This window comes from Scleropages formosus, chromosome 1 (genome assembly GCF_900964775.1).
Source record: "Scleropages formosus chromosome 1, fSclFor1.1, whole genome shotgun sequence".
NCBI classification, from domain to species: Eukaryota; Metazoa; Chordata; class Actinopteri; order Osteoglossiformes; family Osteoglossidae; genus Scleropages; species Scleropages formosus.
The window spans coordinates 35,549,348-35,576,240 of NC_041806.1; the positions used below are offsets into that span (position 1 = coordinate 35,549,348).

The 26,893-nt window shown below is 41.2% G+C and overlaps 1 protein-coding gene across 2 annotated transcripts in view; it reads right to left on the minus strand.

Annotated features, from left to right (window-relative positions):
* Positions 1–6,070: 6,070 nt before the first annotated feature.
* Positions 6,071–26,893, minus strand: part of klhl29 (kelch like family member 29) — a 149,149-nt gene continuing 128,326 nt past the window's right edge. Inside the window, exons 11-15 of one of the 2 annotated variants that reach the window (XR_003798182.1) lie at positions 25,630–25,810; positions 11,851–12,044; positions 9,486–9,630; positions 6,870–7,113; positions 6,071–6,615 (exon numbers count right to left, since the gene is read on the minus strand). Coding sequence is in view for 1 of the 2 variants with exons in the window: in XM_029258266.1 (XP_029114099.1) it covers positions 6,930–7,113; positions 9,486–9,630; positions 11,851–12,044; positions 25,630–25,810 (704 nt within the window). In the remaining variant the exon portion in view is untranslated. Of the gene's footprint in view, positions 7,114–9,485; positions 9,631–11,850; positions 12,045–25,629; positions 25,811–26,893 lie in introns of both variants that reach the window. The other variant, XM_029258266.1, reaches the window with a different exon arrangement.

Genomic DNA, 26,893 nt, shown 5'->3' on the forward strand with positions numbered 1-26,893 from the left:
CAACAGGTGATCAATGAATCCAGAGTTACACAATGTCCCTTCCTCTATTACCCTTATTTTCAGCTGTACCATCATGTCACACTACTGATTAGTTTAAGAATGAAATAAAAGTAACTGGGTATAATTAAACTGCGGCTGGAGCGCTGGGGTAAGAACAGTATACACTGGATCCTCAACCTAGGAACACACCCTGCACTGGCAGCTTAACACTTTTTGTAAATCCAGCAACTATCAAAATCGATGAAAGCTTAATACCGTGAATGTCTTGATTTATTCCCCGAAGTGGGCTCTGTGAAAAAACTTCAGATAAAGCTAACATGAGGTAAAATATGGTGATACTTGCTTTCAGCTGCTTATCCAATGCAGAATTTCAATGAAATACTGTGGGTGGCACACCTGTGCCTTGGAAGACTTCCATTAACTTAAGGCTCAAGTCTACTTTAAAACTACATCACTTTCACAAGCACCTGTTCAATGTGTTGTCCCCCACTTCATACAGGCAATGCTCCTTTTGAGCATGAAGCAGCACAGGAGTGCAATGCAACATAGTGTCAGGAAAACGCATTAAAGAGTGTCTGAACCTAAAGATGGAATACGTGTAACTTGGGAGCGAGGACAACAAAACGGACGAGAATGGGACTAATTCATTGCATAAGTGTGTATAGACAATACAGCAAAAAGTACACAAGGAAGTGCAACAACAGCTGTAAGCCAATTTGCTCAGTAGTTTTATATTTTAAAGTCTCCGATATACACCGATCAGCCACAACATTAAAACCATCTGCCTAATATTGTGTAGGTCCCCCTCGTGCTGCCAAAACAGCTCTGGCTTGTCAAGGCATGGATTCCACATGACCTCTGAAGGTGTCCAGCGGTATCTGGCACCAAAACGTTAACAGCAGATCCTTCAAGTACTGCAAGTTGGGAGGTGGGTCCTCCATGGATCGGACTTGTTTTTCCAGCACAACCCACAGATGCTTGATCGGACTGAGATCTGGGGAATCTGGAGGCCAAGTCAATACCTTGAACTCTTTGTCATGTTCCTCAAACTATTCCTGAACAATTTTTGCAGAGGCCACTGCCATCAGGGAATATCATTGCCACGAAGGGGTGCATGTGGTCTGCAACAATCTTTAGGTAGGTGCCATATGTCAGAATAACACCCACGTGAATGCCAGGACCCAAGGTTTCCCAGCAGAACATTTCCCAGAGCATCACACTGCCTTCCACCAGCTTGCCTTCTTCCCATAGTGCATCTGCTGCCATCTCTTCCCCAGGTAAACGATGCACACGCACCCGGCCGCACACGTGATCTAAAAGAAAACGTGATTCATCAGACTAGGCCACCTCCTTCCATTGCTCTAGAGTCCAGTTCTGATGCTCACGTGCCCATTGTAGGTGCTTTTGGTGGCGGACGGGTCAGCGGCTACACAGCCCCATACACAGCAAGCTGCGATGCACTGTGTGTTCTGACACTTTTCTATCATGCCCAGCATTAAGGTTTTCAGCAATTTGTGCTACAGTAGCTCTTCTGTGGGATCGGACCAGACGGGTTAGCCTTCGCTCCCCACGTGCATCAACGAGCCTTGGACGACCATGACCCTGTTGCCAGTTCACCGGTTGTCCTTCCTCGGACCACTTTTGGTAGGTACTTAACCACTACATAACGGGAACACCCCTCATGAGCTGCTGTTTTGGAGATGCTCTGACCCAGTCGTCTAGCCATCGCAATTTGGGCCTTGTCAAAGTTGCTCAGATCCTTATGTTTGCCCCTTTTTTCTGCTTCCAACACATGAAATTCAAGAATTAGTTCATTTGCTGCCTAATATATCCCACCCCTTGACAGATGCCATTGTAACAACATAATCAGTGTTATTCACTTCACCTGTCAATGGTTTTAATGTTGTGGCTGATCCAGGTAGTTGTAACAATGTGCTGGAAGACAATTTTCTATTCATTTCAAGCTACATTGAAACTAAACTCTGAAAGTACAAATACTCCTCAAAGCGCTAATCAGTGGTGACCGTGGTCCATACACACGTCACATTTGTCATCCTGTTACTGATCACCAACACTCCCAAATGGCAAAGCTGAGCTGAAAACACTGGATGCCAGTTGAATTAATCCGGTTCCACATTCCTGCCGTTTTGGGGCTCTTCAGTGTCGACTAACATCTACATCTCTGGCAACGCAGGTGATGTCACGTCGCAAGAAACAAATTTTGAAGAGAGTTGAGAAGAAAATAAAGTCAAAATGAACTGATATACATTAGTATCTTTGGAAACGTATGACTCAAATGCTGGTAACACGTGGACCCAGCGCACGCTATATTTCCCAAGGATGGGAAACTTAGAACCTGAGGCTCCCAGCTCCAACATACAGCATCAGAGGGCACCGGACCATGGATCAGCAGCCAGTCAAGGTTTGTGTATAATAGCGCGAGTTCCTCGATACACGCAGTGTACAGACATCCAGATGAGCTCAAAAAGACCACTGCTGAATGTAGATCAAGCAGCCAGTGACAGGAACACATCTTCTCTACACATGAGGGATGTGTGTATTGGAGGAATGTGCCGCATGTGACCCACCGCATCTGAGATCACCTGCTCCTACATTTATGATGCATAATGTCTGCTTTATTCACGCCGCATGATGCGCTTCTTGACTTTGACACTCTTTTTTTAATCAGTCATTTAGGAATTCCCACACTGCAGAGTTCTACCGTAGCCCTTTATCGTGGATTATCGATCCATAAGCATGATCCTGACTCGCTGTTGCATCTGACTGTCCACTGTACTTTGCAAATCGGTCACGTTCGTAATGACCAGTCAACCCTGAGTAACCTGTGTCATTCAAATCGGAGCGCCGAGGAAGCTTTAGAGCTCACTGTTCAGCATCTCTGCACCTGCACATCACTGCTGGCATATTGAGAAGATTCTTTCACAAAGTCTGATCATTAAAAAAAAGATCATAGATTATCTTTTGGAATGAAAAGCACACGGTGCCTTCGCTAGTTTACGGTTCTGTTGCTGTCTGCTACAGACTTCCAGTATACAAGGGGGAAACATCTATCGGCCTAACGCGAAGACTAAAATCAAAATAGCATTTCTTTTTTGGCCTCGTCCATTCATGGTCTGTAAGGGACTGTCCTGAGACTGAAACATCTGATTTGTGCTGCCATATGTTATTGCATTTTTTGATTCAGTTGAACTTCTTGCAGCCAGGCATGGTTTACTGGGGGGAAAAAAAAAAATCTGACAACAAGCAGTTTTTTTTTCTCAACAGGTGGCAGCACTCTCTCGGGTTTGGAAACAAGGTCTTCGGAAACCTTTTAGAAAGCCACTTGAAAAATATATAGCACTTGTAGCAGCGAGGCGCAGTAAACACTTTTACACCAAATGCAATTCTTTACTCCCCTCCCACTGGAAATGTTAAATCAGAGAGAACCCTGGTAGTGTGAATGAGACCAATACAGCAGCTGTAATCAGTCATAAAATAACTGATATTTGCTGGTTAAATAGCTCCCCCCCCACTCCCCCACGGGGCAAAAAGACCATGGCCTAAGTGGTAAGAACTGACAGTAAAATACAGGGTAATGCAATATAGTAAAACTACTGTAGCATTACCAATAACTGCTTGTCCTGCTGCAGGGTTGCAGTGGTCTGGAGCCTATTCCAGAAACACAGAGTGCAAGGCAGGGTACACCCTGGATAGGCCCCAGTCCAATGCAGGGTGGCCACACAAAGCCATTTATGCATCACAGGCAATTTAGACTTACCACTTCACCTGAAGCACATCTTTGGACTGTAAGAGGAAACCAGAGCACCCAGAGGAAACCTGCGTGAACATGGGGAGGACATTCGGTCTCCACAGAAGCCGAACTGTATTCAACCGTACGGCTCAACACGCGGCCCGGGAGCTTCCGAGCACCGGCGCTACCCACTGCGCCACCGTGCCGCACCGCCTGCTACTGAATGCTGCTGGTTCTGCGTAATGCCGCTGCTATTAGTAATTCAGCACATATGTAATCGGTACCTGCTTTCATCTGCATACAGCCGGCAGCGACAAGGCCCAGATGTCAATGGAAAACTGATGCCAACTGTTTCTTTTACTGTACTGTGCTGCTGGGAATAGGAATGAAATGTTATTTGAACACTAAATTAACGCCGAAACCTTTTTTCTATAAGGTTAAACACTCTGACAAGTATTTACTCTGTGGACCTACAACATATAGTCAACGTAATTGCCAGAAATGCAAAATTCTGACACACGATGTGATTTATAGGCTAGTAGTGTCTATAACTCAGATACTTTGATTCAAGTCAGATAAATTGTTCTGTTTCTTTTTTTTACCCTTATTACTTTAAGGCAACTTTGAAAAGATGAATGGTTGTCTATGGTAATTGGATCTTGATTTATAAACTGAATGCTGACAGGATTTATTTTTTTTTTTTATCCCAAGTTTTGTTCTTTAAGTAGTTTTAATAGATGCAGTCTGGACTCACTTAATCCACTCTAGCAGTCCCTAATGATCAACATTACTGCAAAACTGCACATGAATACACCACAGTAGTGCCAAGAGGATAAAAGCCAAGTGGAATTCGCACACTGCCTCCTCGTGACGATTTATGACCTTTGTTCGTAACTTTAAAGTCAACTTTATTCCTCAATAACAATCAATAAAAAAATGATACAGAAGTTTCATCCCTCCTACACCAATAGTGCCTGTGCGATGCAGGGTCAAAGTGGTCTGGGCTCTATCCTGGATGCACAGAGAGGATGTCCCTCAATCTGTTCCCTTGTTACATTCCGTGAAACCCACGGCCACAGCGACAATAAATAAAAAGCACTCTGAAACGAATTTAAAAATTAGCGCAAGCAAAACTGGAGCCGCATGATGGGGCACCGCGGGCCTTCTGGATCTGACGAATACGTACGTGCGAAAAACTGACACAAGACACAACTGCTATAGATAAGAGGTTTCAGCAAAGGAAAGAATGAACTTCGTTCACTTGGATTCTTGGATTCTGTGCTTTAATGCAACGACGTCTACAAAAATATGTTTTGTTGCCGCTAATCTGACACTTTTCAGTGATAAAACGTATTGTTCTCTTCACTAAATCTTTTTGCAGCTCTCCCTCCAAGTAAAAATGAAGTTATAGATGTTTCAGATAAAATGATCGGAATATGTTGTTTTTGCATATTCTAAGACCATCGGGGACAATCTTTTTAAAGCATACTGTTCTTCTGTAACACAAAGTTTGTGTTTAATAATAATAGCTTGATGATAATAATAATAATAGTAATGATAAAGCACTGTATAGCTTTAATAAGGTATTCAGTGTCTCCAGGGGAGGTGCGGTGGTGCGGTGGGTCTGGCCAGGTCTGGGGTTCGAGTCCCGCTTGCGGTGTCTTGCGACAGACTGGCATCCTGTCCTGGGTGCGTCCTCTCCCCCTCCAGCCTTGCACCCTGGATGTCAGCGTTAGGGTCCAGTTTGCCGCGACTCCGCTCGGGACAAGCGGTTTCAGTCAATGCGTGCGCCTCCAGCATGCCTGCTTTTTACGCATCTCGTCCTCCCATAATTTTCCCGAGATGTGAATGTTGTAGGTATGTATTTGTGTCCATTTACACACATTATGATACATCGAAGTAGTTTTTCTAGCTGTAGCCCATCACCCCCGCTGTGCACACAGCGCATATGTAGCTTTTGACTCTTTCCAGCCCATAAGAGAACTGGGAAGTGATGGACATTGTAAGTACAATAACCACCTATTTATCTGTCAACCACAATGTGGCCAACCAGTGACTTGTGTATTATAGTTTATGTTTATTGTCTTTCTTCTTATTTCGTACAGATTTACAGACATTGTCCACCTATCCAATTTTCTAAAAACATTTATACATAATCACTTCTTGAGTTTTTAAAATAAACATTTTATTCTTCCCAAATTTACAGCACTGCCTGACCCCCCCCAAACACCCCCCCTCCTGTTTTTTACATTTTCCCCATCAAACCTCATGATTTCGAAGAAATGAAATTTAAAAAAAAAAAAAAAAATCAAACACCAGAAATACAATATTATTGAATGCAGTAAAACCCAGAGGCTCGAATCATTTGTGCTTTGACTGGGTGTCAGAGAAACGGCTCCATAATCATCAAATGGTCTGTTTCCAGCCCTTTAGATCCCATCTCAAAGCCAGCTGAGATGCTCCTTGTCTGATCTTGTCACACCTCAGCACCAGCCACGGGCGTTCCCCACGAGGCCACTGTCCTGCACTGCACGGTCTCTGAGCCAGAAAAGGAGCGTTCTCTCCCCGCCGTCCTCCCGACACGGGCAACGAAGTCCTTCCCAGACAGCAGTGTCTCTCCCTGCTCCACGCCACGCTTACTTTAGGTGGTAAAAGCTCGTGCGCAGCTTTGCGTACGTACTCCTGTTTACACCGGAGCACCGAGTCATCGGGACAGTGTCTGTCTGGGAAAACGGCGAACTGTTGACGAACCGGAGTGACAGCACGGATAGGGGAGCGTGCTGTTGTCACATTTAACCCTGTCTGTTAACTTCTATGTCATACACAAATAAACCGCTGGAGGTATGAGGAGAGATCAAATGTCCCTATGAGAATATGAGAGAAACAGAAAGCGACACTGGAACTTGTATTACAGAGGGAAAATAAAACGACCACGTTTGAATTAAACCAACAAGCTAGCATCGCGACTAGTGCCACTACAAACATCTAGTGACACCACCGTATGGTGGTATAAGTTACACTATGTTACATAGCTGAGGCGCTGGGCCTTTCACTTCACCGAGCAGTGAAGAAAGTGTAAAAGTCTACATTCCGCACACATCGATGGTGGGGGGTTTACCGTTGGGTTCGCTGTAGGCATCGACGTCAGCATCGTTAACCCTGAGGCGTCCCGGCCACGTCAGCCGCTCTGGATGTACTTCTTGATGACCACGCAGCCGTGTCGAAAGAGCGGACAGGGCATGTTCTGCAGCAGCGTCCACGTGTTGGTGCAGGGGTCGAAGGTCTCCATGTTCCCCAGGGCCGGCCCCTCGCTGCTCACAATGCCACCGGTGGCGTAGATTTTTCCATCCAGGATCACGGCGCTGGAGGGGGAAACGGGTTACGGCTTGTATTCTTACTCCAGCTGTTCACTTCTGCTCGGCGACCTCCAGCCTTTCTCTCCACACACATCTCTCGCTCTACACCACATCTGCTACTTTAATTACTTCTCCTTCCTCCAAGACATCGGAAGTGCTTTTTCTTCAATATGCCCTTTCACGTAGTAGTAGCGATAACCAGCCTGCTAGTAAACTCAACTTGCCTTTGTTCTTCAAGCATAAATCTCAAACAGGATGAACTGCCAATCAGAGTTAACTGCGGTGTATTTAACCACTTTGGGGCAATACACCAATTAACCTCCACCGGAAAACGTCTTTAAAACCATATTTATCTTTCTGCATTTTTCTCTGTTCTGATTACATTTAATACATTCGACCTCAGTTGTATAACTGGACTAACTGGAATAACTGTAATAACTCAGGTGATTTATAAATAACATTTGTTATTTAGTTTGTTTCCAGGAACTACTTTTCTTCGGACTGCCGGATTGTTTTGATAATTATTAAATAATCCTTGCAACTTCTTCCTATAATTTTAATCACAGCTCAATGCTGCATTTTTGTTTTGACAAGATTATGGGCATTGCAAATTGTTCTACATGAAGGCATTGGCTAATTGACTTAGGCAGAAGCTGTGGAGTATGAAAAGTTTTAAGTGTACTTTTCTCTCTCAAACGCATATTTACTTCAGCTGAGGCAGACACCAAAACTCTGAATGCATTTAACTAATCTGCAACACTGCTAGATTTTATATTAATAATGAAACGTCTTACCAAGAGATAATGCACGCTGAAGAGTTTCATTTGCACTTGTAATGAATTTTCTGGCGAGATTTACATGTGTAATTTGCTTATTGATATGAATGCCCAAATAATTATTAGTGAACGGCCACTGCTGTGCATTCGCACTTTTTATTGATAACAAAAAAATCCAGTAAAAAGAAAAAAAATAGTAGCAAATTTTATCCTTACAAATAGACTACTTCTAGACAAACAAAACAACAGTTTTACAAGGAAAGGATTAAAACTTTAGTTTTAAGAAGATTAGTGTTTCGTAACCCCTTTGGGATTTCCGTGAATTCCATTTACATAAGGTACTCTGATACCGTGGTTGCAATGAAACGTAGCAAAAATGTAGCCAACATGATTATTATGTAAAGATAAATCCGCAACACACGGAAAGATGACAGCAGATATTAACGTGTAATGCTTCCAGATAAATTCCAAATCTAGATTCAAGAAGAGCAAGAACGAGAACACGATGTTTTAGTACCATGCGCCGACCACTAAAATGGTCTTCATTTACATGCGTCTGGAAGGCTGTAGGCTGTTTTCGAAGCTAAAAAGGAGCTACATTTCAGATAGCAAAGCACAAAGTTGTTTTAATAGGTGTTGGAAATGCTGTCTGGATATAATAGGGATGTGACTAATTCCTGAGAGCTGCGCTCCAACTACTCGTTTCTCACTGGTTTCTCCATCACTTTAGTGAAGATGTCAAATCCCGCTCCGCTATCCCCTGTTCTGTGACTCTCCTTCACAAAACACGTTGCCGTCTGTCACATACCTTCCTTAGCACACCTGATCAGAACATCACAGCTGGCAGCTCGGTACAAGTTTGAGGTCCAGCACTTCCTCGAGTGCCAAAAGGCAGCTCCATGAGCACGAATCCCCAGAGTAATTTCAATTAGCAAGTCAGAAATGGACTGCAAAGGGAGTCCAGTCTGCCTGCAGGTGATCAGCAGCCTTACCTTTACCAGCAGCCTGGTTCCTAGCTGTTCCCATCTTCCCAGTGGCATCAACTGACCCACTGACTACTCGATTTCTTGTTTAAGAAATATAAATATTCGTATAACATAGTATCTTTATATTAAATCTATGGCTATATACAGTATATATATATATATATATATACACACACAGTACATATACACATTATGATGGTGCTGCTCCAGTAAAAAATACCGAGCTACTTAATGTGTAAATCACTGCAAGTAGATCAGTATGCAGTACAAACCTGACACTGTAAATCACTTTGGAAAAAAGCATCAACTACACGAATACATAATATTTGCATTATCTAAAATAATCAGTAAACATCAAATATTTCCCGATCATAGTATACTCACAGCTGCAACTGTTAAAGTCTTTCTAAAGAGGGCAGTCACCGAATGAAAGAGACCTGTTTCTGCCGCATCCATTGTGCTGGAATTGCTCTGTGTTGCAGTAGGACTAGGCCATCTGCACACTGTCCATGTGCAGAGCATGTCACACTCATTCAAATGTTCGGATGAGCATTTCTTCGAGGGTAATGGTCCGTGGTAGACCTCGGGGACTCCTGGGGGCCAACGGTTCGCTCACCTGCAAAACTGCCTGGAATGGTTCATGTTGGGTCCTGCTTTGATGTTGCCCTTGTCTGGGTCGTAGATCGTGGTGGCTCTGGCATAGGCTCCTCCCAGGATGAATATGAATCCATTGAGGCTGACAGCTGGAGCATACTTGTTATCTGTTCAAAGTAGAAAAGAGAAGAGGAAAGCAGTTTGATGCAATGTGTTCAGAAGTACAATTTAACATCACAGATACAGTTGTAAACTGTTGTTTCTTACTGGAAGGAATGATATGCCTGTTTAAGTAATGAAATCATTCATGATTATTAATTGAATCAAGCAGTATTCAACAACAGATCCTGGAAAACTACTCAGCTGAATATTAAGAATCTCAGCTCAGCAACACGATTCTCTATGCATAGCTATCACACACATGCGAATGCTTCTCGCATTTTTTGCTAACAATGTGAAACGGGTAATCAAACTTTAGAACAAGGTATAGATGACAGATAAATGTGCAAGAAAATAAGTTATTGGAGGTGTGTATTTCACATTTTTTTAACCCGATACTCTGGTATGAACTGGATCTACCAGTTAATTTTATCTTTTGTAAATTAAAGGAGCACATTCCTTCTTTATCACATACAATAATAACTGAGCCTTTCGTTTCCTTCCTGTCAGCCCCTAGTGGCTAATAAGGGTTCCCACAGAGATGAAAGTATTTCTGCTGAAGAAGAATCACACACGTTACCCCCACATCTCACCACACTATCACTACGCCTCGCTGCGCATGCAAATGATATTCTGCTTCTGTAATCCAAAAGACTCATTCAGAAGAGTCCTCATGATGTTTAAAAAAAAAACAACTCGTATCAACTCTGTTGTTTTCCCCCAAGGTCACAAGAAGATCTCCAGAGCTTGGACTGCTCATAACTCCTTATAACTACATATAAGACTTTCTACACTCAAAAAAAAATGACCATCTCTCAAGTTGAAGGTCATTTTACAGTTCTTCATGCATTTATGCACAGTACATATCCAAAGGTATAAATGACTGGACCTCAATGAGCACAGGGCACGGTGGCAGCGGATCCCTGATCTCATGACCCAAACACAGCAGCCCTACATAAACTGTACCACTAACAATCCAAGGCCTCTCAATGTGGTTTCTAGGATCAATACTCTTCCAAGTCCTCACACTGATCTGACATCTGGACCCCCATGTCTGTCAGGGGAAATATTCTGTGGACTCACTTTCCACCTGTAGTTTTGGCAACTGTACTTCGTTTTGCACTTCTGACACCAATGTAGCAACTCTGCTGGGAACAGAGCATGGTGAGAATCAAACCCTGGCTTCCAACTTACCTGTATCTCCAATATTTCCAAGTTCAGGCAGTAGCTATGATTGCGGCGATAGTACAGTCAGGCAGAGGAATCTCCAACGGCAAATGCAATGGCTGACAACATTTCTCTTTAAGGGTAGCAAGACTCACATCAGCCATTTATTTTTTAAGTCGTAAAGCTAGTGAAAATACTAAGTAAATTAACGTATAGCTCAACGACAGTACCGAGTCAGCGTTCGATGTATATGAAAGCTGTATAATTCCGTAAAGCACAGAAATTCAGTTGATGACAGTTGAAGCCTGAAAGCGGGCTGCAATATGACCTTGGACAGACAAATTGACTCTTCAAGAAGGGGCTAGCATCATTAGCAACGAGCTGAATGAGTCAATGCACAATGCACATTAAACAGATTGCTGAATGCAGGCTTCAGAGTGGCTGTCAACTACAAGACAATTTACTTGGGGTTGATGAAAGTACCATGAAATCAGTTTTATGCTTGACTCCATACACACTATCACACTACTACATAAACTGCATGTGTAATTGTTTTCAATCAATTCTCTAATGACACAATCAACCGCCAATGCTCATGTTTGTGTTCCCTGGGTGTACAAAGACAGCTTGCCTGTCAATAGGAAGTGCTGATAGGAGATTAATGTTGAGAAAACAATTCACGGCTCACGCAGGGACGTTCGATTCTGCACAGAAGAAACTCTGGCGCTGAGAGATGTCGCTCGTCAAACAAACGGATACAGAACTAAAACTGAGGCTTACCAAAAACATCCCAAATGTTAGCTTTGCTAAGTATCAACAAACATGATGCCTTGGACTGCAGTTGGTGGCATTTATATCAATTAGTTGCTAAAACAGACAAACAGAATATCACAGGGTTTTTTTCTAGCAACTGCAAAAAAATGATCAAAAGTCTGAAATGCCCTAAAAAACAAAACTATTACAATGTCCAGCATGGGTAATTTTAATGACAGTACACACAGATTTCAACAAGCGGAGCGCTGTTTAAGTGGCACTGGTTGAGCAGCACCGCAGCATCTTACCAATCATCGGGGACTCGATGAAGCTCCAGGAGTTGGTCTGGGGCACATAGGACTGCAGCACACCCGCAGAGCGGCCCGCTTCATTGACTCCGCCAAACACGTAGATCTTCCCCCCGCACACAGTCGCAGCAGCGGAATGAATCGGTTTAGGCAACGGGGACACACTCTCCCACTGGTTCGTGATGGTGTCATACCTGGAATGAAGATGACACTAACTTACCACAAGCATCCAGACGTGGAGAGATATAGTGACAAGTATGCAGACAGCTACTTGATGGGAAATAAATAATTAAGAGGCTTACTTATTTCAGTGTACGTTAATTTAATTCAAACGTTGGTTAGTGACATGAACATCTAGCACTTTAAAGTTCACTTGTGCAGAGAAGGAGAAGCAAAAACATAAAAGCTATGGAGAAGTGTTGTGGTTCAGATATGCAGATTCTCTGATGCTATCTGAACACATTCTTCATTGCCAATTAATAAAGTGAGAAGATCCTTTGTGAACTTCAGTCTTTGTGACCTGAAATAAAAAATTAGCAGCTCACAGTCATTCAAGGGATGAAAAAAGGAACCGAAATGTGTTAGGAACAAGTGATCAAATGCTGCTGCTAACCTCCAAAATCACCAGCTGCTTGTCTTTTGAAGTACTTGTTGTAAACTTTTCTATCTTCAGAGAGATAAGCAACTTATTTCATCTCTTATCACACCATTTCTCCTTACCCACATTTAAATGCCCATACGCTCACAGTGTATGTATCTAGGGCCGTACGTACGTTTATCCCGAGCTCTCTTTCATTCCCACGCTAATGACATCGTGCCGTGTGTCAGAAACTGCAGCCAAAGAGACCGTCTCTCACCAAGAGAGAGTAAAACACTCGTCCGAAAACTTTTTTCACATTCAAACAGCACAATGGTACACCAAGTAGTGCTGGTGCCTCAGAGTCACCGCAGCTGTACATTTGAACGCGGGTTTGGATCCAGCTGTTGCAGTGGAGTCTACATGTTTGCATGGGTTTCCTGCCACAGTCCAAAGAGACATGTTTTAGGTCTACTGATGACTCTAAAATGTCCATATTATGCGTATGTGTACGTTACACTGATCTGTTATATCTGCGGGTGGGTGACTGTAAGGTGCCCTTTAATACTACACAGTAACCACTGCAAGACGCTTTGGAGGAAAACCTTTGCTAAATGAATAAAGAGAAATGAATCCATCAATAAACACAAACTATACAGTATATTGCTTCTTGGCTTCATTAAGCGTATTTCAATTACTTTGTCAAAATACCTTGGCAACATATCACTGACTTTCTGCATAGCTCTAAATGAACCACATTACTGTTATTAACAAGATTTTTAAATAAGATTCCTAAATCTGTTTAATATTCCTTAAGATCCCTTGTGGTTATTTTGTTCAAAAGGGGCAAGAATATCTGATAGACTCTCAGATGTATTTAACTCTTTTCGAGTGCCTTCCAGCAAAGGTTCAGGTAATATTTTTTCTGCACGATATGCAATTTTTTTCTGCACCGCAGTCCATTCTATAAAACATTCGCAACAGGAGTTGTGAAAACTTCATTTTATAAGCACAATAGAGCAAGTACACAAGATCAGAAACAAGGGGCGCTGTGACAGGTTTTCATTACATTTGGGAATAATTTCCCATATAACAACTGTCCCGAGGATAGCCAAACATTTCATTATATTTCATAGAGGCTTTCTGTCCTTTCATATCAAAACTGAAAAACAAGTAAAAACAACCGAGTTTAAAATGATTAACATGCACTTTCAAACACTTCCCCAGATGACGGAACAGAACTAGGAAATTAGCGGATCAAATACATTTAATCTGACTGGAAATGCTCACATTCCAACTATTATAATATAAGCTATGTAAAAGGATTCAGACAACACATTAAACAAACACAGGTAAATTATATTCAATAAAAAAAGTTAGAAAAATTTAATGCAGCAAAATGCATATCACTACCTTTTGTTATAAAAACAACAGGCCAAAAAATAAAGATTGTTTACAGCAGAATACTGCATTTACCATTTATGCTGAATTTATATTTTCTGACATTTTCACCTCCTGGAACTGGAAGAATATGAAGCATTTTCTCTTTGGACACTCATCAACAAATGCATAAACAGCGCAAGAGATTTCAGAGAAACGGTAAAGTGTTTAAAAAACAAGCAGTATATTAGTACTATATGTGGGCTAAAATGGAGTCATCAAAAAGTCAAAGTAAGCACACGGTACAAAATACGTATTGTATGTATTCATGTTTTTATGATAAATTTTTTTAAATTATTTTTTAGCAGTTTTTAATGTGGAATACATGACATTAAGTTCTATTTGTACAAGCAAATGTATCCAAGGTACAAGACCAGACAATTAATATATAAAATGCTGGGATTACCACATACACAGTGCAATTTATTTTAAAACAATGCAAAAGAAGATCAATTAATGAGAAAATACTGTTGATGACTTTTAGAAACAATGACATAAGTATTTAGGGAATATCAATCTGGGCATATTTCAATTATTGTGTTAAATTTTTTTCTGAATTTACCGTTTACTTATTTGTTGGCAAAAGGCCTACAGTGACCTTGTCTATTTTTCAAATAAAGACTTTGCAGGTCTCACTGAAGCCACATGATGTGTTTGTCATGTGAAATTCCATCTTTGAATATGTGTCTGCCTGTGAGCAGGAGGCACTGAGATGTCACTGCGCCCTCGTACACCTGGTGGGAAGCGTGAACATCTGGACTGACTGGGGGTAATCACAACTGGCCCAGATGTACACACGTCTCAAGGAAGGCTTAGAAAGTGCAGAATCAAGAAAATAACTCAGAAAATGTCTGTTATTTTTTCCTTAATACATCAGTTTGGCTATAAATCCATCCGAATTTGGAAAGGATTTAGTACATTTTCGTTCAGTTGTTAACCTGACCAACCACCTGCCATCGCACAGATGCTCTGATAATCATCTACTGCCTTGAGTGTTTAGCACGCCTTAAAAGCTATTATAATATGCTATTCAAAACCAAGAGAAACAGACCACTAGTTAATAAATATCAAGTGCAAATGTGATCGAATCAGCGGAGATATTTGTTCGTTTATACGTTTTATTCAGATTTTATCATAGCGTTCAGAACATGGTATGTTTGTGCAGTGATGTGCTGTAAAAGTAAAAAGAAATATTGTCTGCTTTTGGCCACTTCAAACCATAACATTCGAGCCAAATTATGTGCAACATGAGTGAAACTGAAGCTGCAATCCCGGCTGAGCGCTAAGAAGAGCACCAAAACAATGTTTATATGATTCACACAGCGGTATCAGAGATGTCTCGTAGACTGTCTCCCTGTGTCCTACAGGAGATATTTGCAGGTCAGAGCTGCAATGATTGTATAACCCGGTGTCAGACAGGCGTGTGATTAAGGGCTGCGTGACCTAGATTCCCGATCTACGTTCGGAGAGAATTTAATCATGGTAAGGGGCCTACAGGGAGCACCAGATTGGCCAGTCCGATTACCTGTTAGTCGAGGGAAGACTGAGGTGGGGAAAGGAGAACAGAGCAAACTCTCTATACCAGGAGTACGTCTGATGATTTGCTTCAACAGCTCAACTCAGGTGCTATTTGAAAATTACTTACTTCACAATATACTGATGAGTCGCGGTCCTGTCTTCATAAATATAGACTTAAAGTCCCCACCCCGAAATACTACACCTGCACTTTCACACTGACCTTGAAAAATGCTGTTCGGTGATTAAAATTAGATGTTGCTTATTAAGAATATGCAAGAGTATTTGGTGACGTACATTCACATTCATTTAGTTTATATATTAAGAGGCTGCAGATATTTTGCATTTTCTTTTGACTTGAGTGTTTTTTATTTTCCAGTTTTTTTTTTTTTTTTTTTTTTTAACATAAGTACTTTGTCCATTTTGCACAAATTTTCGATGTAGCTGGGTAGTTTGTGCTAATGAAGGTATTTTATTTTCGTGTTGGAATGCTATAGCCGGTAATTTGGAGAAAATAATCAGTATGTGTAGCAAAGTGATGAGGTGGCTGGAGTGCCCTGCTCATTTTCTTTGTGTAATTTCATCATTAACAGAGCTTTAACAGAGAAAACAAAGAACAAGCTGGTCACATCCTCTCTCCACAGAACTTTTCTACACCACACACATACACTCTGTCCACAATGCAAAGCTGGAATAAAAGGTGTTACATTATTATTATTTCTTCTTCTTATATAATAATAATAATAATAATAACTCCATTTATTATGGACTAAAGATTGCAAAACACTAGAAGTCAGTATGCATGCACAACCCTTGCATTTAAATTTCAGTAACGTAAAACAAAGGACTTAAAAATATCTGTGGAAATCATGTACATCATGATGGGATTTTTGCTAAGAACATAACTACATACCCATGACAGTGCTCATGCAGAAAGTTTTTCTTCCTGCAAAGTGCTTCATTTGTTTTAGTCAGAGCTAGAGAAAAAAACTGCAGAAATAAATGCCCTTAAGGAATGAAACATGTCTTTAAAGTCTGACAGGGCCCAGTGGAGAGGGTCTTGTTGCTCTCACACTGCGCCGGCTGGTTTGTAGAGAGCGAAAGGGTGGAGTTGGGCTGTGTAGGTCGGAGGAGCACGCCTCCACTGCCTTCCATCCCCTGACACACAGGAGGCTGCTGCACACAAGGAACTGCAAGGAACACCAAACTGGACAAGTTAACTACTGGAAAACTGGGGCAGGAGCAAAAAAAAAAAAAAAGGTCCAACCCCTGACTATAACAGCGATACTATAAATCCTTTTCTGTTTCTGTCTAGGAGGGTTAGATGCAGTTTTACTGGTATAACTTGCAGTTGTATACCGTTCAAAAACGAGGTGCATCTCTCCTCTCTCTGTGAGCGCTCCTGTTCTGAGACGATAAAAGTATTTGCTTGTGTGGACGCCAAGCATACATCCCCGCAGAGCCCTTTTATGCAACGGATTTCTGGCACAGCTGAACCCCTTTCCCGATCAGTCCATCTGTGTCCTGAGATGCCAGTTAGCTGCAGACTTGAGTGGTAAAACAGAATGTTGGCGCTTGCGTTTCACGGCAGCTCTCACCAATGGGAATCTATTATTTCCTGCAACCAGAATCTCTGGAGACGGTCCAAAGTTATCGCAGGAGAGTGCACAGTATGTCCTAATCTGCAGCACGACAAAAATTTCAGAAGATGAGGGAAATTTTGCACTGTCGTTGCTATTAGTCTAGAAACCATTGCTGGTTACACATAATTAGTTTACATTAAAACAGCAGTAGGTTGTTTTCTAAAAAGAAAAGATGATCAACGGTAGGTATGGCCACAGACACGTAGTGCAGCTGAAAGGAGGAGAGCAAAGCTCACTTTGGATCTCTGTCCATCCTATTAACAGTGTGTTATTTTCATCCATCTGCGGGGTGGTGGGGAGGAGGTGGAGAAAACGCCCAGCACCTGGTCGCAGCACGCAGGATTAATCTGACAACGTGGCACTCATCCACACATGGCATGCTGCCGCCCCTGTAAAAACATGCTGCAGCTGGGAGCTGTGACAGACACGCAAAATTAATGCGCCAACACACAGGCCCATTTAAGGACCCACGCAGCATACAGACCTCAGCTGTGGAACTGCCCAGAAGAACTGAGCTCCAGCGGAACATTTAATGACCTGACCCCAAAAACTGTGAGGTGTTTGTCTGCCAAAGGTCGAGGCCCTTCTGGAAACGTACGCTGCCCAACATTCTCAGCAGAGCACATATCTCAGACAGCTCAAGACAACCAAGGGCTTGTTTTCAGTTCCATCTGTCATCTCACAACTCCGCAAATAAGGCCAGACAAACACAGACCTTAGCAGTACTACACACAGTATGCTATTATTGTAAACTTACTCTTATATAAAGGCTGTGTGCAATCTCAACTTTTCACTTAATGACAGAAGCCATACAGGTAAGGAAGAGACCACAACACAGTGCAATGGGGAAATACACTGATGTGCTATGGCTCTGTATCACTTAGGAGTGTGTTACATTCCAGCCATACTGTCTGGATGTTTTCTTTTTTAACCCCTTACACCGTGGCTCGTTTAACCCGTTTATACCATGCTTATAACACATTAAAAACAAAGCTACACAAAAAACAGCAAAACCACTGCTTTTTATTACTGCTGAAACAATGATTCTGTACATCAAGCTGCCCTAGGTACCAATGATTTATAGACAAAGTCAGAATAGTCAATGTAAAAAAAAAAAAAAACTTAGGAAAATCAAACTGCATTGTGTGCACTGAAAAAAAAAAACAGTGAGTTGAAAGATGGTGAGGATTATTTAAGTCATAAAATTTCTTGTGATTGGGACAGTTTTAGAAATAAGCTATATACTAGAAAGAGTATATAGCAATTATGAGTGCACAAACCAGATCAAAGATGTTTTGCCCATGATGGAAGGTAATATTTGCCAAAAACTGTAATTTTGAGAATTGCTTTTAGAAATTTTTGAGCAATGAAGTTTGCTTGATTCTCAGTTGGAGTAAAACACTGTTTGTGGATTCACTTAGCGTGCTGAAGAGACAATATTGCTTTTCTGCCATGCGGTCACAAGGAATTAATGTAAATCATTTCAGTCAAAGAGGACTGAGCATGTAGCTGAGCCCCAGTATAATGCTGCTTTGACATACCTTAATGGTACAGATTATTTCCATATGCTATTTAAATTTACTGAGTTGCACAAAAATTGTGAAAAGTTTAAATTACATCGACTCTTAGTGTATGATATATAATGCCTGGGCTAATAGCGCTATCATTCTCCACTGGGTACTAAAACTTAAATCCTCAAAGTCCTTGAACGCCCTTGGAATCCAGTGGCTTAAGAACAACACATTTTTAAGCCTGAGCCAAAATAACATGAAAAATGTTCAAAAAGAGACTTCGTAGCCACAAACACACTGTCTGAACCGCTTGTCCAATATGGGGTTGCAGGGAGCCGGAGCTGAACCCGGCAACACAGGAGGGAAAGGGGACACACCCAGGACGGGATGCCAGGCCATCACAAGGCACCCCAAGCGGGACTTGAACCCCAGACCCACCAGAGAGCAGGACCAGCACTGCGCCACTGCACCACCACACCCCCCCTTTGGCCACAAACAGACTATGGATAAGTAGTTCAGCAAAAAAGTGTATATGATTCAGTTTATCACTGAATCATATTTATTTTACCACAATGGCAAAATACATTTCTTGATACACTGCCTCCTAAAGAAGGAGGCAGTTGTTCAAGCAAAAAAACTGTTTTACAGGATGCACAAATTGAAATTCTTCCTCAGTCATATGGTAATTACGAAGATTAATACACCTCTAATGTTCAACTACATGTTCCATGCCACAGGAACAAGTAATCAAAATTTAAAGATATCAAATAAGAAAGAATTGGTATCAAATAGAAAAGTCAAACATTCACAACTGTGTCTCCACAGGGACAAAACAGAACCCTTTCTAATGATATTTTCTGCATCAGCTGCATTGATCATTAACACTTATGATATGATATGATAGCTTGAACAACATTGCTCTGTAGGGTAACATGATATGTGCTTTATTTCCAGATACATTCAAATTGTATTCCTAAAGACAAGACAACTTTTTATCTTTACATGTATCTTCTTTTTTTGAACCATTAAAGCTAGACTGAAGGTAATTTATATGCTAATCGCTAGACCGACACCTCCCAAACGGTAAAGTGATGTAGGAGACTATAGGCTTACTGCTACATTCACTCTTCATCTTTTAAAATCTGGCTTGGTCACTGTTATGAGACTTGTTGGTTAGAGTTCTCCAGAGCTTTGTTTTCATATAGTTTAGATGTAGGGGCAGCTGCCTCGCATAGTGTTGTTAGTGTTGCTAGTGTTGCTGTCCTTGGACTCGAAAGGTTGTAGGTTTGAATCCCACCTCCAGCTGTACTGCCCTTGAGCAAGGTACTTACCCTAAACTGCTCCAGTAAAGTTGTCCAGCAGTATAAATGTGTAAATAACTGTAGGTACCTAAACATTGTAAGTTGCTTTGGAGAAAATTATCAGCTAAATGAATAAATGTAAATGTCTCACAGAATCACAACAAAACAGAACTTCGACAATGTGCTTAATGCATAATATTAACCCTGTCCACAATCAGTGTCCCGAGGGTTGGGGGAATGAAGAAAAACACATTTTCAACTAGTAAAAGTTTTAGATGGTTTATCTGCCATGATAACTCTCAGAGATATCCTCGAAAACTGCCAACACAATAATAATATATAAAGTATTGACAATGAATGACGAAGAAGTAAGGTGCTTCACGAAGGAACAGGCAGTAGCAAAGTTTTAAATGATCCTAATCCCATAGTGTGCTGGATTAGCACAGTAGGGTGTGTGAGCTCAGCATGTGGCGAGGGGCTCGACACAGGCACTGCTGTAGACCTGCTCAGCCTGGGATGAAGCTGTATGATCTGTATACGCACGCTTAATTAGGAGGAAAAAATGTTGAGCGACTTTACTTTTGGGCGTTGAGCTTTTTCCCACCGTCCCCTGCAGCCATCCACAAGAGAGTCAGCGAAGTCCAAAGGTCCAGCAGAAAGGCCATTGTGGAGATGGATTTCATAGGTGTATTGAGGACCCTGACAGCTTCTTCCACAATTAGACAATGACAAAGATTACTGTCAGAAGACGCCTTTATACGGAAAGGTTGTAGAATGTCACCGCCGAGCAAAGACACGGACGACGGCCATTAGTTACAGCGCTGCTCATCTACTGAATAAGCCATAGGGGGCCTCTTATCTAGAACAATGTTGTTTTAGCACGTCAGAACAATTTTTTTCAGAGGGGATACTTAAATTAATCTGTGCACAATGCAACGGCAAGTAGTCTGTAGAATCCATGAGTACCAGTTTTATTTTATCAATTAATTAGGTATCACTGTGGCTCAGCTATCAATGGGCTCATTCAATAGTTTTTTTTTTTCTTTCAAATGTAATTGCCTAACTTATAGGCCAGTGGGTACATTTCTGAAACAAAAGACAGGAAGCATATTCCTGGAAGCTCTTTTTGAACTGGAATTCCTCCATTTTAATGAGACAATTTTACAAACTAAATGATTAATGTGAATGCTACCACCGTAAGAACACTATTCAACAAAAAAATGCAGAAAGTCCATTTTTAATACAAGACTGTTGTTTTCTGGAAGTACTAATATTCCCCTGCATGCTTCCATAAATATGATAGTGGACAACGAATTATGTCCATAAACTTTTTATACTGTAGCTTGTTTTCACTCAGTGTCAGTTTCATCATCATATTCTATCATCATTTCAAAAAAATGATAAAAAAGCATAAGGCATACACACAAATATTTTGAACTTCATCCAATACGGAGCCTGGCAGACTGTCTTGAACTCAAGCGCAGATGTGCTGTGAGCTTCGATCCCCCCACAAACAGGTCCCAAGTCTAATTTTCCGATTGCCCTACATACAGCCCTATCTAGCATCTGTATCACGCGCTGTTGACTGGAGCTTTCTGGGTATCTTCCTTGAAAATCTATGTAAATGAGCACCCGTCATGAAATGCATTTAAACTGGCTCATCATATTAGACCTCTAACAATCAGAGACAACTATGCTACTCTTCACGTTCAGATTCTCAAATTGATTTTTCCCCTCCATAATTAGCTCCCCATATCATTAATCTCTAATTATGACTACATTATTGTTACTTATGACCAGGCCTCTGTAATGAAACTTATTTTTCAGATCATGTGCTTTTTCTGTATGAAAGCCAATTTTGGGTTGTTAATAATTTCTTGATTTCCTGTAATACCAAATCTCTTCATAAAAATTAATTATATGATTGATATAACTATGCATATCCAGTGGGAAGCATTTAAGTTTATTTTTTGTGGCACCGTTATATCCCACAGTATGGTGACAAATATCAGTAATTTCCAGTCATGGTTCTTCAAACAACACCAAATATTGATCGCAGCTGTGTTCCTACATCATGTGAGTGGTTTCACGGGGGACAGACTCGCACCAAAGCTTGAATTTTCTACGTGATCTTTCATAACAAACATTAAAAAAGCTTCTATCAAAAAGGTTAGGAACATATGAAAATGGTATACAAAGTATACATATAGCCTGGGAGATTTTAATAATTTCCCGTGTGGGATCAATAAAGTATATCTATCTATCTATCTATTACACACACACGCTATCTGAAACCCCTTGTCCCAAGCGGGGTCGCGGCAAACCGAAGCCTAACTTGGCAACACAGGACGCAAGGCTGGAGGGGGAGGGGACACACCCAGGACAGGACACCAGTCCGCCACAAGGCACTCCAAGTGGGACTGAAACCCCAGACCCACCACAGAGCAGGACCCAGCCAAACCCGTGGCGCCACTACGCCCCCGACGGATAGATCATTCAGATTTTTTAAAAATGATGGACAACTTATAAGCTTACAGGTTTATAATGGCAAAATGCCAAAAATGTGCAAAACAAACATAATTAAAATAATTTAGTGATGTACTGAGTTAATAATCCAAATAAAAGCTGTAGACAGAGATGTCGGTTCTTATTTTCCAGTTCCAGTTATAGCACACCTCCCTTATACATAGATGACTATAGATGACTTTCACTCTGCAAGTCATCGATAGCTGAGTATTAACTGTTGCTGTTACAGTCTCAGATTTAAAGAATAAACATATTTTACTCGTGACCTGCTGCGTGACAATCCAGGCAACTCACCTCCATCAGCACTTCTGTTGCAGTATATTCACAGAAAATACTATTAAATGTAATTATGACATTTTCATAAATTATCACAGGAGATCAGCTGTTTATTGAACTGCAGAGACTAACTACTTGCACTGGCATCCTGTCCAGGGTGTACCCTACTTAGTCCAGCGCCCTGTGTAAAAGCCACCACGGCCTCGATATGGACGCAAGCGGCTAACGAAAGTGAGGAACTGAATAAGACTAACCACTGTTAATCTGGAAAAACTACTTCTAGCTAAAAAGGCAACTTCCTTCTGAGCCCTTTTGGCCTCTAATCAGTGACACCAACCCCAAAAAAAACAACCAGCATTCTCCCAGATCTCTGACTGTGTCTTCTCCTTTTATTATGTTCATACCATTGCAGCCATTATTATGTTTATCACTCTTTCCTTTCTGTTCCTATATTTCAGTGCTCCATGCAGGGCTATAAATACATATCCACCTTAATGAATAAATGTAAGAAATTGCAGATTACAAGTCAGACAGACTTGCAATGATGACCAGTCAAAACACATGGAAGCCAGATAAGGATAAGCAACTGGGGAGAGAAAAAATAAATTTAAAGCTTCTAACTTTCAGGTCAGATTGGTTTTTATAATACAAAAGTTTTAAATATTATTTTTTTAGCTAGATATATTAGCACAAATCTCCTTAGCTGATGGGGACAAACAGCAGATTTGAACAATGCCACCACAGTTCGTAACCATATCAAGAGAAAAGACACTCCTGCCAACCACATGCTATTGTATACTAGGACACTGCACTTTGCAACCTTCAAGACAACCTTGAGAATAAAGGCTTTTTTAAACCTTATACTAAAGAATACTTACAGAAAACTAAACACAAAAATACTTAAATTACACAGAGTGAAAAGTTGCACAGTAGTCATCTAGCTAAAAATTCCTTTTTATTAATTTAACTTGCTGAGAGCAAAAACTATAAAAGCACAGCAAATAAATTAGAAAACAAAATTGGAACACATCAAACATAACAATCTTGCCCCAGAAAAGGTCCAAAATCTCCAAAATAATGAACTAAGGATCGCATCTCGTTGACTGCGAGAAACCGTTCTTGATTTGTTGACTCAAATTACCATCAAGCCAAAATGGGCTCTATGGCGGCCTTGAGAAAGAAACTGATTGAGGACATAATTCTGAATGTAGAGGATTTCATGGTTGGGAGCATGAAACTGAGAGAAAGATGGATGGTGTGCAACAAATTAGGAGTCTGAGAGGGAGGCTTGGACTGCAGGCCCTCAGAGTAACCTTGACTGGGAGACAGACCACAGCTCTGTAAACAATGAATTTTAGTGGGCAATGTCAATCACTGTCCGGCTCGGGCAAATCAGAATGCTCAAGCTTAGAAAAAAAAATAGACAAAAACAGATCACTGGGTTATTTTAAGCATGCATTCTGGGCAACACAATGCAAACACAAGGCAAGTGTTTTATTAATTACTGCGATAAGGCACCTACAAAAAAGAGCTTTTATTCTTATATTCACTAGGACTTCTTTTAACAAAAGATACATGCAGTAAATGGATTTATGATGCTGAATGTTAAAACATCCGAGGCATGAAAAACTGCCACTTAAACCTTTCTGGAAAGCAGTGACATGCCAGCGTTCTGTTCATCTGGCTGATCCATGTGTATTAACTTTCAGTCTAGGCTTGGCAGAATGAAGTGTGATCGTATCACTAGAAAGCCTTGAAAGTGCATACAGTCGGGGATGCAAATATTGCAACATTCATCTCCTTTTCCCACCATTCACATTTGGGTCCTGCGATCGTTTCAGTGTAATGGTCCTGGGCTTTGAGGAATGGCCATAATGAGTGTAAAATGATTATAGATACCGTGTGGCACAGGCTGACTCAGTCAACCAAACAGATACCGTTTAAGCTTATTTATATAGTGCCAATGCCAAGCTGTGATTAATTTCCAAGAGCTACAATAATGAACATCACTATAAGCATAGCTAGAGCACCTGCATTCTCAAACAATGTCAGTTACACGCATATTGCACGCTGAGACGTCTTTTTGCGAAAACACATCTTCGCTTTCCAAAGCACATTTACATGAGTGATATCACACACACTCCCTGGTGGGCCATGTTTTTGCTCTACCTTACCTCAATTACTTAAGTAGCATCATCATTTTTACATTTTAGACATTTCAAGACTGCAGCTATTTCACCGTGTATTCAGAAAATTCCCGTTCCAATGCTGTATTTTGGAGGGAAGTATATAAATTAAAAAAAAATGTGCAGATAATTAACTACTAATTGGGCCAATTAAGTCAGGGGAATGGGCTGGAATGAAAACTTGCACACACAAGGCACGCCAGGGATTGAAATCTGCAGCCCTTGATTTACATAGCACATATTGCTATACACACTTCAGTGTTTTAATATCTTCAACTGTCATTAAACAGTGCTGCCTTAATAGCAAGTGAGACTTCTATTGGAAACACAACTGATTAGCATTCATAATGAATCATTCTTTAGCATGTACAATACGTGTTACGAACGGTGAAACTCCAGTAGTGTTCATCCATTTTGCTATTCCATGCTTGCTACAGAAAGTTATACCTCGGAATTCCACTGTGGCCAGAGAACATTGCCCTGTCTTAATTTTCAAATTATTCATTAGAATTTTCAACTTTTCATAATTACTTTTATGTTGTGGGAGAAATGTACTTTGAGAGAGTTCCAAGGGACATTCAGTCGCGCAATCAACTTCAGCAGTGCCCTTTAATATACCCCATAATGTCTTTTTCATTGCCCGGGCTCTTGCCTTCATCATTTACAAATGAAAGACCAGCACACTTTGCCCTGCCCACAGTGCTTTCAATATTCTTGTAGCTAGACACTAAAAAACCCATATATAAAACACGTCTTAGAAATTCTCCCATACACACTGGACCCAGGAAAGAAGCAAGGCCTTACCTTTCCACGTTGTCTAGGTTTCCTGCTACTCCAAGTCCTCCGATGGTGTACAGCTTCCCGTCGTACACAAGGCTGTTGTGGCGACATCGGGGGACCGTCATGCGTGACACCAGGTTCCAATTATCCAGCAGGGACATGTAGCACCACACATCGGAGACGGTGACTCCTGCCTCCATGCCACCTGGGAGGAGATAGCAAGCGCAAAACACAGATAATGCTGCCCAGCTCTACATTAACACCACTGTCACCAATTTACAGTGTTGTGATGACTCCTAATTACATGGCCGTGTTATGACATGAAAGGTAGTGCAACAAAGCAAATTCTTTTCATACCACAAGATCTAAAATTATGTTGTTTATACTCCTTTAGACAGGAGAAAACAGAGGCTATTACCAGCATGTGACTATTTATTGAATCTATTTGGTGAAAAATACTACCTTGAAAATAAAAAAAATCATACATTGGTGTTAAAGTACCTTGAACCCTCTACTTTCAGAAACACCCAGACCGATGTGTTAAACTGCATAAAACTTGTATATACCAAAATTTCAAGCTCAATATAAGAGAGCGACACCATGACTTTCACAAATCACACCCTCGCTGAATTTCAGAACCTAAAAACGATGCCTACAATGTCAACATAGATAATCTAATAATGAGTATCTTAACAAGCTTGAAATAAGAACTACTAATTCATTGTGATCATAAAATTATTGAAGGGCATTCACAGCAATTGAACCGTAACTGATAACATGAAGGACTGAAATTAGTTTAAAGGGCAGCTCATGATTATTGTCAGCTGAAATTTCAGCAACGGTGGAAAACCTGAATGCGTCTCGATCAGCTCTTCATAATGGTGAGTTGTGAGTATTTATGCTGTTTATTAACGATAGCGGCTTCATAGGTACAGCAGTGTCACTGAATGGAGGGGAAACTAAGTTCGAATCCCTGCCATGGCACTTCAGCCATCTGGCCCAAGTTCTTTGAGAGCAAAGTGGCTGGGAATTGTTTTCATATTGACATTGCTCATTGTGACGCCTGCGGTCAGCTGGGTGCCTACGGGGCTGCAAGTGGAACTCGGTGCATAGAGCTTGCCTCCAAATGTGTTAACATCACCAGTTAAGTGAAAAGAAGTAGGTGGCTGACAGCAAGTAGTTTGAAGGAGGTGTTTGTCTGCGTTCGCCCCTCCCTGCTCAGTGTGGGGGCAGTACCTTGAGGAACCTAATAACTGAGCAATTGGCCGTGTTAAAACTGTAGGGTTAA